General features: G+C 39.8%; 1 protein-coding gene across 2 annotated transcripts; it reads right to left on the reverse strand.

The window, feature by feature from the left end:
• Window positions 1–4,427: 4,427 nt before the first annotated feature.
• YAE1 (YAE1 maturation factor of ABCE1) lies at window positions 4,428–9,796 on the reverse strand. 2 transcript variants are annotated; one of them, XM_084896424.1, is made up of 3 exons: window positions 9,595–9,796; window positions 7,805–7,926; window positions 4,428–5,031 (listed from the first exon to the last, which is right to left on the reverse strand). In XM_084896424.1, exons 1-3 carry the CDS (start codon window positions 9,721–9,723, stop codon window positions 4,602–4,604), a joined length of 681 nt encoding a protein of 226 aa, XP_084752550.1. In that variant the 5' UTR covers window positions 9,724–9,796; the 3' UTR covers window positions 4,428–4,601. The 2 variants fall into 2 exon arrangements, with proteins under 2 accessions (XP_084752550.1, XP_084752549.1); XM_084896423.1 differs by lacking the exon at window positions 9,595–9,796 and adding an exon at window positions 8,960–9,044 and having other exon boundaries at window positions 7,805–7,954.
• Window positions 9,797–10,121: the final 325 nt, after the last annotated feature.

Raw genomic sequence — 10,121 nt, forward strand, 5'->3', positions numbered from 1 at the left:
TATTTCTTTTTCTAAATGGATAGTAAACAAACTCCTGGTAAATTTTTTTGTCCTTTGTAGCTGCTGATTAATATACACATTATAAACAATACTTGTGGCTGAGTTAGATTTGAAAAGTGCACAAAAGTAGAAATTAACAAGGGGAAAATATAGTTCATAGTCCCTCTACTAAACACAAGGACTGCTACTGTCACTATTTTGTGTGCCTCTATCCTGAGCAAACTGTGGAGCTAGATTTGTCTTGCTTTAAATCTCAACTGGACCATTTGGTGGCTGTGAAATGGACAAGTTACCCAGTCTCCTCGGTGTCCCGGTTTCCTCATCTCTAGGATGGGGATACGTAATAGTTATGCTGATAGGGTTCTGAGGATTAAGCAAATTAATATATGTAAAGTTTTCAGAATAGCGCCTGCATATTGTTAACACCATGTGTTAGCTATTACTTTTCCATTCTTCTATTTCTTCCAACTCCTTCTTACAGTTATTAGATACTATGCACCAGACATTCTGATAAAAAATAATATTTTTGGGTGTTCTTTCAGGTTTTTTTTTTTAAGTTTCCTTCTGTTCTTTATTATGTAAAACTGTATTATAAGCATAATTTTGTATCTTTACATATTTGTTGTATTATTATTATTCATTAGTGCAATTCTTTTAGTGATTGATAAATACGATTGCCTGTTATAATTTAGCCTGGTATAAAACACAATTTGTAGAAGTGGACTTTCATTAACATGCAAAATGAAAATAAACATTTAAAAAAAGGCAACAAAATGTTTTGTTTTTTAAAGTAAAAAATATAACATGATGTATTTTGGAATCTTAAATTTTTTATTTTCATTGGTAGATGCACTTAAATATGTTTTTATCTCACCAAATACAACCTATGCATCTATGTACAGGGTATGGTGCTAAGTACTACTGGTGATGTAACAATTAATAAGGCACTTTCTTGAAAAAAACAAAACAAAAACAAAACAAAACTGAAGTCTGAGATTCTCAAAATAATGCAGAGGGAACACTGGGAAGAGTAATCACTCAGTTGAAATTTGAGCTGTAATTGAAGGATAAATAGGACTTTTCTGGTAAGGAGGGATGTGGAAAAGTATTCTGGGCATGGTAGTCAGAAATGAGTAATATTGCAAGTTGGGAATTATCCAAATTGCATTATCATCCATAATGAAGTGTGGTGTGTATCAGGGAGCAGGAGGCAAGATGAGATCAGAATGACAATGTTGCTTGGGCCTAAAAAAACTCAAGTGTATAACTGGTCCAGTAGAAATAAGTAGTAATAATAGTAAGAAAAAATGCTGTAGAAGGAAGGATTATGAAAGTAGAGATGGTTCATGCCCAGTGATGGAGACATGTGATAGAACTAAAGTAAGTCAGGGGCAGTGGTGTGACTTTAGCCACCAGTGACCATAGCCAGAAGCAATATGAATGGGAAGCTGAGGAATATGCACGGGAAGAAAACAAGTTGAGACAGTGACAAGACTCCTTTCCTAGTATTCTGGGCAGCACAGCCAGGAATGAGGAAGAGGAGTAAGTTGCTGGGGAAAGGCAGTAGAGAGCCAACTGATTGTGAAGTACCTTTATGATGGAGCTTTGAGAATTTCTGGTGTGCAAGAAGTCTGGTTGATAGTTTATTAACATAGCATATGATATTCACTTCATTGGTCTAAAATTAAGAATGACTTAGAATTAAGTTAGACTCTATTTCTATATATATCAATATATCTTCAGTCCCTTAGACTAGAACACAAACCTTTGTTTGAAGATGGGTGAGGACCGCAACTTGGATTTGGTTCAAAGCTTTCATTTTGGTTTACCACAAGCAGTTAATAAGCAGGGTTAGGATATAAATGAAATAAAGATTCAGGTAGGTGAATTTAGTCGCCCAATTCCTGTCAATCACAAAAAAGTTTGGCGGCCTCAGCAGCTCTAGCAAATGAAATGCCAGAAAAGCCTAGAATTATGGGCTTCTTCACCCTCACCTTTAGAAAAACAACAAAATGCCAGATATATCAGCATCTAGAAATAATATACGTGAGATGAAATTTTTAAAAAAATATATTTTATTGATTTTTCACAGAGAGGAAGAGAGAGGGATAGAGTTAGAAACATCGATGAGAGAGAATCATCGATCAGCTGCCTCTTGCACACCCCCTACTGGGATGTGCCCGCAACCAAGGTACATGCCCTCGACTGGAATCAAACCTGGGACCTTTCAGTCAGCAGGCTGACACTCTATCCACTGAGCCAAACCGGTCCCGGCTGAAAGTTCTGTTTTTAAGGGAGCTCTATCAACCAGACCTAATGACTGTGTCCCATGCCTTGAAACTCTGGCTGCCTGTCCTGAGGCAATTTTGCCTTGCATTTATGATCAGTCAGGGCTCTTTTCCGGCAAAACTTGTCAGGCCTACATGTGAGACAGAGCAACACACAAGGTGAGCAAGGTTTCTTTCCCTCCCTCTGGTTGGTCCTAAAGGAGGTTCACATACCGTATTTTCCGGCGTATAAGACGACCCCCTAATTTTACAGTTAAAACATAGGTTTAGGCCTATATTCGCTGTATAAGACTACCTGTATCCGAAGCTACACTGTGTTCTAGTAAAAAGCCTGCTCAGATTGGTCAGAGTCAGAGAGGCGGTCTATTAAAAAAAGAACTGGTGTTGCCTCGGAAGTGGTGGGTAGTCTTATACAGCGAATATAGGCCTAAACCTATGTTTTAACTGTAAAATTAGGGGGTCGTCTTATACACCCGGTCATGTTATACGCTGGAAAATACGGTAATCAAAGAAACAAAAACACAAAAGGAAAATGAACAAACAAAAAAAGAAAGGGGGAAAAATAGCAGAGCCTCACATTCATAGAATATAGGAATAATGAGCATACCACTAATATTCTTTTGCACTCCAGGAACTTCTGTGCTTTTTAAAAGGCAAAGTAAGTTTAAGGGATATTTTCAATCCAAAAGCCCCGTCAACTCAACTAATTTTCTTGATTTTTCCTATGAACATCTACACAAAAACACATTTCCAATGGTGGCAAGGGCTGTTATCTTCAGAGAATCTTATCAGAATGAACCCTTTAAAATCTCAAAATTGGATACACTCATGACATTTTTTTACTCTGTCTTTCTTGAGATGTATTACCAGATATTTCATATCTAATACTCAGGGCAGAGCAACATGATGACTTTAGAAACTGATTATAATAAATATTCCATGAAGGTTTAAGATTTTTGCTGCATCTATATGTGAAAAAAATTAGTAAATCTTTGAAATATTGCCTACATTTGGAGATAAACATGCTTTTAAAAAACCAGCTGTCACCCTAACTGGTTTGGTTCAGTGGATAGAGCCTCGGTCTGCGGACTCAAGGGTCCCGGGTTTGATTCCGGTCAAGGGCATGTACCTTGGTTGCGGGCACATCCCCAATAGGTGTGCAGGAGGAAGCTGATTGATGTTTCTCTCTCATCGATGCTTTTAGCTCTCTATCCCTCTCTCTTCCTCTCTAAAAAATCAATAAAATGTTTAAATCCTGAAAAACAGTATGATGTTCTGATTTCAAATTTGTTTCAATTCCTTACTGTTCTGTGAACTTTGGAGGTTGTAAGAACACAGTAGTACATTTTCTTAATCTGTTAAAAGACATATTTTATCAATTTCTCTTACTATCCCAGGATGTCTGTTTTTTAGAGTAGATTGCAGATAAACATTTTAGTGAAAAAACAATGAAGGCTATCAGGATGGGCAATTGTTTGGGTGTCTCTGAAGTCAGGTATCTCACATAAATGTTTCAGGCAACCAAGTGATGAAAAACCTTCTCATAATTTTATACGCTTAGGTCATGGAACAAAAGTTTGAATATAATTTTATCTATGCCAGACTAAGAATATTGTTACAAGTCAGAGATTCCAGTGTTTTATTCCTAAGAGGATATAAAGTAGAGCCTCTGCCACATTTGATAGGCAAAACTAACTCCCAAATACTTGTAAAGACTAAGTAGTACTTGAGCATGAAATGTATTTTCTGTATTTTTCAGTATTGTTTTTACTTTTAATTAACATTAAATTAAAATCGATTTTAGTATTTATTCCATGTTTTAATCATCAGTATAAACATGTCTTTAGTTTCTTAAGCTTATGACCTCTTATTTTCAATATATTATCTACATATCTTTGTGTGTTTATCTATTTATGATGTTAGCCATTATATTTGGTAACCTTGATCTGACTAGTTGGAAATGAGGTCCTAGCTGATGGCGACAGTGCAGAGAATAGGATTAGGTCCTTACCAAATGTTTGATTCCCTTTTGCTAGTGAGTCTGAAAATGGTTTTGATCAGAAATTTGGAAATGACAATGATAACTGGAATTTCTAATCATATAATAAACTTTGTAAAAATTACCAGTGACAGAGAAAAAAAGGCTTATATTACATTTAATAGTGTTAATTCTGAAGACGTTTCAAACTTCCACGAAGGCTGGCGAAGTGTTCAATGGAGAAACCAGTACAAATTTCGGTAAACTTGTTAAGAAACAAAATGCCCAGAGGAATGTCCTGAACATTATTTTCACCAGAAAAGTGAAGATAATTTTCATAGTCGTTTGAGGTGCTGTAATATGTCTACCGATATTCCCAGCTGTTTTACCAAACTAGCTGTCTGTTCTAAAATCCAAGTGAGGCTTGGGTTTTCAGAATGTGTATGCTCCTGTGTTCCACAACATTCTAAAGATGGACAACCTACTCCGCTAAGACTATTGCTACAGCTTTTGTTAAACTCAGCATTATTTTCACAGAGTCTTTCATCTTCAGCTTCATAAATCTTTTTCTCAGCTGGAGAAACATGACAAAGGTCCATGTCCTGAATGGAGTCCAATAAATCTACAACATTCGGCTGTGGGGTGATTGATTTCAGATGTTTGAGCACATACTCTTCACAATGGCCAACTGCATCCAGAAGATTATTTATTTTACTGATCAAAGCCGAGCTATTATCATGAAGGTGACACCAGGAGAGCAAAGCACTGAATGAAAATATAAACAAGAGTTAAATAGGGAAAAATTAAGCAATCATAGGCTTTTAGAACTTTTTATGCTACGTTTTCTTTTCTAGATAACACCATGCAAAGTGAATTAATAAAAATAATGCAAGTCAAAATAAAGAAAGTAATAATGGCAAAATAGGATTGAAAAATATATCTTTCAACAGAAATTAAACAAATGGGCTTAATCATATAAACTTTTCTATATCATAACCCCTCCTTCACAGATCTACATCCACTTCTCCTCATTTTAGATTTTCCCCTTATGACTGTGTAGCTTATGTTGAAGAGGGATACAACAGAGAGAGAGAGAGCGTGGGCGGGGGGGCGGGGGGGCGGGGGGAAAGAAAGGAAAGGAGGGAGGGAGAGAGAGACAGAGAGACCAGGAAAATTAGTTTTTCCTTTAAAGACATCAAACAGCTTCTAAACTAGTGATTCTCAATCTTGGATGCACATTAGAATAATGTAGCGAGCTCTTGAAACTATCAAGATCTAGGTCATACCCCAGACCAATTAAACCAGAATCTCTAGGGGTATTATTTTTTAAAGCTGCCTAGCTGATATCAAGGTGCAGCCAAGGTTGAGAATCACACTGTTTGCTGAGCTAACTAATGATTTTCTTGAAGAAGGTAAAAATCATTCTATTCCTAAGAAATAGATATATTTTTAAAGCTATATTTTTTATTGATTTTTTACAAGAGGAAGGGAGAGGGATAGAGAGTTAGAAACACCGATGAGAGAGAAACATCAATCAGCTGCTTCCTACACACCTCCTACTGGGGATGTGCCTGCAACCACGGTACATACCCTTGACCGGAATTGAACCTGGGACCCTTGAGTCCATAGGCTGACGCTCTATCCACTGAACCAAACCAGTTAGGGCAAGAAATATTTTTCTTTACTTTTCTAGTACAGATAGTACTTTTGTTTTTTGATAGTTCAGATTGTTCAGATAATCATGGCATAAAATGGTTGTGAAAAGTAATGATATTTTAAAATGGAATCAATTGATGAAAAAGATTTAGCAATAAGCTTTCTTAGCTTATAAAAGATTTAACCTGATGTAAAGATGAAGATGATCATTTTCCTATGGTAGTAGACTACATATTCTGATTCTTACCACTGAATTTTCTAAAACCTTAAACACAATACATTTTTTGTTGTTTTGATAGCTTATTTTCTACCCTTTTTAAAACCATTCTTTGCAGCATTTTCTCTATTGAGGGCAATTAAGCTCCATGTGCCATTTGGCCACTTGGCTCTGAAATATGCCATTACTGCTGTGGAATCTTGACAAGTATTAGATGTTCAGGACTAAAGTAAATGGGATCATTTTTCTCTATTACCAGCTATAATTTTCATTATGTACTTCTAGTATAGACTTCTGTCATGCTGTGTTTTGCCACATGTGCAAGACTAAAAGCTTTATTCAAAACCTGAAGATCTTTTAAATGACCTTTAGATATACACTGAGTGGCCAGATTATGATGATCTCTGAACGCATAATAATCTGGCCACTCAGTGTAATATATAGCATGTTTATGCTAGGTTTATGCATGTATTATATATATCACATATATATTACCTCTAATACTATTTGTATTAAGGTCTACTTTACTGGCTGATATATTGATAAACTAACATATAAGTTTTTTTTAAAAAAATATATATTTTATCGATTTTTTACAGAGAGGAAAGGAGAGAGATAGAGAGCTAGAAACGTCGATGAGAGAAAAACATCGACCAGCTGCCTCTTGCACACCCTCTACCGGGGATGTGCCCGCAACCAATGTACATGCCCCTGACCGGAATCGAACCTGGGACCTTTCAGTCTGCAGACCGATGCTCTACCACTGAGCCAAACCGGTTTTAGCTAACATACAAGCTTTATTAGTTTTTTTGTCCAATGTTTGCATTATATACACTGAGTGGCCAGATTATTATGATCTCTGAATGCATAATAATCTGGCCACTCAGTGTTTATCCTATATAATAAAAGGCTAATATGCAAATTGTCCTTTTGACTAGGAGTTTGACCAGCAGACAAGGCTGGCCAACTGCCCATGTCCCCTTCCCCTGGCAGGCTGGCTGGACCCCACCCATGCACAAATTCATGCACCGGGCCTCAAATACACACACACACACACACACACACACACACACACACACACACCACATATATACACACACTGAGTGGCCAGATTATTATGCATTCAGAGATCATAATAATATGGGCACATAGTGTAGACTGGTGATAGTTCAGGTAGTAAAAAATACACACCTTCCTATCTTTTCTTTGCTATAAAGGAGACCGGGTCACATATTAAAGTGGATGAACTGATAATCTTGACTTTTTAAAAAAAAATATATATTTTATTGATTTTTTTTTTTTTTTTTTTTTTTTTTTACAGAGAGGAAGGGGAAAGGATAGAGTTGGAAACATCGATGAGAGAGAAACATCGATCAACTGCCTCTCGCACAACCCTTACTGGGGATGTGCCCACAACCAAGGTACATGTCCCTGACGGGAATCGAACCCGGGACCCTTTAGTCGGCAGGCCGACGCTCCATACATAGAGCCAAACCAGCTAGGGCAATCTTGACTTTTTGAAGGCTCTCTTTGCAGCTCTCTTGTGGATTTAACAGTAGGAAAAGCACTTTCGTTTAAACACTTGGTTTTTAGATACCATTTTAAAAAAAATCTCCCAGTAGCCCTGAGGTTAAAATGACTCCAGATCTAAGTTTTAAAAATTACCTCAATGTCCCTCTGAGTTGTCCATAGTTTATAATGACTTCTGCACCTTCTTTGTAGCCTTGATTGAAGCCTTGTTGAAGGGCAACTGCTCTGCCAGCCTGTAGTCCATCTCTATAGCCTTCCTGAAGAATAAGCAATGAAGAATTGCAGCTGAAACGAACATCAAGTGAACCACTGTAGGTTTTTCTGGAAAGTCATAGAACCAATTTAGAAAATCAATGAAAACAAGCTTTTCCTGCGTTATTTAATATCATGGTTCTAAAACATATGGAGTAGCTACACAAAGTAGACCAGACTACACTTCTCATGTAAATGTATTATTGGTCTACCAGTGTTTCCCAAAGTGTGGTACGCGTACCCCCAGGGGTACGGGAAGAGTTTGGTGGGGGTACACACTGCACCGTGCTTAGCTGCGCCTAATTCTACGTTCTCATGAGTACAAGGGGTAATCAGCGTTACGAAAATTATAGAAGGGGTACACATATGTCAAAAGTTTGGGAAGTCACTATCTCATTGAACATCCTATTAGGGGTGTCGAACTCAATCAGAGAAGAGGCCAAAATCTAAAATCCAGCCTAAATCGCGGGCCGAATGGTTTACTGAACAGTCATAAACTGACAATGTCATAAACTGACAGCGGAGTGCAGTGATGACAGCGCGGTGCGGGCCACATTGCAAGGCCTGGCGGGCTGGATTTGGCCCGCGGGCCTTGTGTTTGACACGTGTGGTTAGCAATGGCTTCACAGAAAGGCTACATAGAGAATTTCATGCCTGGCCCCTTTTGCAAACGACTGGACTGGTAGGGTAGGTGAGGAAACAAGGCAGTAAGTAGTGTTATCAAAGGCCTTGGATAATTAATTGACGCAGGGAAAGAGGAAATCGGTTCAGCAAAAGGAAAATAAGAAATCTAGCTTTAGAAATTTTGCTTGATATCTAAATTCAGCTAAACTGCACGTTCACGGCAGGCAGGCATTTTTGTCCTGAGTCTCCTCTGCTGCCACAGCACCCAAAAGATGCCCCAGCCTCACACTCAGCGTTTCTGAAACGGACAACATGGTTGTTGAGCTAAGCAATTATTTGGCTGAAACATTAAACAAAGGCAGACTTAGGGCAATCTAACGGTTGGCGATGGTAGCGAGTGAAAGTGGACCTCACCATTTGGTCCTGCAACGAATAGTTGGAGCGCTCCTCCTGGAAATTGGGGGCGTGGCATTAAGCTTCATCTCATGAATAGTGAGACAAATCAGAGATGGGTAAATCACACCTAACCAATAAAAAAAACCCCAAAACCCAACGCTAAGACTTCCTCCCCTAGTGCCAGTATTCCCCATTACTTCCCCTGACAGCCCTCTGACAACACCCTCACACGCACTGATCCCACATATGCACATGGATTAACATCAGCCCTAACTGCAGGCTCCTCCCCACTCAGGCAATCCTGTACACGGTGTACAGTCCTCTGACAGCCATGATTAGTGCAGTCAGGGCATACATCCCCCCACCCCTTCCCAGCGACCCTCGCACACTCCGATCTCGGCAAAGTCTGGACAGTTGGCTGCGCTCCGACCCGGCGTCCACCCCAGAGGAAGGCGCGCTGCGGTTTCCCACGCCTTAAAGGAACCCATCAGAGGGAAATCTTGGCAGCATGCGGGCCGCCCTGGGCCAGGCCAGACCCAGCCTCTGGCCTCCCGTGTCAGGCCGAGATTCCTCCCCAGCCCGCGCCCCGCTCCCGCCCCGGCCCCGAGGGCCCCGCGGGCCCCGCGGGCCCCGCGCCCGCCGCGCAGCTTCACCTGGACTCGTCTCCGCATCTGGCTGCGCCATTCCCGCTGCACCAGGAGCGACTCGTCCGCCTCCTCGTCAAACACTTCCCCCTCCTCGCCGCCGGCCCGGACCACCGGGGCTGCCTGGACCCAGGACATCCCTAGGCAACGCCGCGGCCTGGGGGAGCAGCAGGAAGCGCCCGCAGCCCTTTCCGGTCCGAGGGGCGGGGAGGACCCGAGTCCCGACGGGCCGGGCGTGGGGCGCCGCGCATGCGCAGAGGGCGTGTAGGTGGGCGGGGCGGGCCCGTGGGACCTGGTTAATTGCGGGAGCTTTCCCCTCCCTTACTGGTGTTCCTGAGCATGCCAACTTGAGAAACGTTTAAAACTGCAGAGAATATTTATATATATATATATATATATATATATATATATATATATATATATATATATATATATATATATATATATATATAAATATATGATATATACCATATACATTTTAATATATATAATATATGTTTATATATACTATATTTATATACATTACATAATATATA

Source organism: Pipistrellus hanaki (assembly GCF_964339955.1).
Source record: "Pipistrellus hanaki genome assembly, chromosome: 10".
NCBI lineage: Eukaryota > Metazoa > Chordata > Mammalia > Chiroptera > Vespertilionidae > Pipistrellus > Pipistrellus hanaki.

What these genes read in the sequence shown, in the direction of transcription:
- YAE1 (XM_084896424.1), bottom strand. Translation starts at nt 9,723, where the DNA reads ATGTCCTGGGTCCAGGCAGCCCCGGTGGTCCGGGCCGGCGGCGAGGAG. An exon ending in AGATGCGGAGACGAGTCCAG is followed by an intron (nt 7,927 to 9,594) that starts GTGAAGCTGCGC and finishes CTTATTCTTCAG; the next exon opens with GAAGGCTATAGAGATGGACT. An exon ending in CAACTCAGAGGGACATTGAG is followed by an intron (nt 5,032 to 7,804) that starts GTAATTTTTAAA and finishes ATTTTCATTCAG; the next exon opens with TGCTTTGCTCTCCTGGTGTC.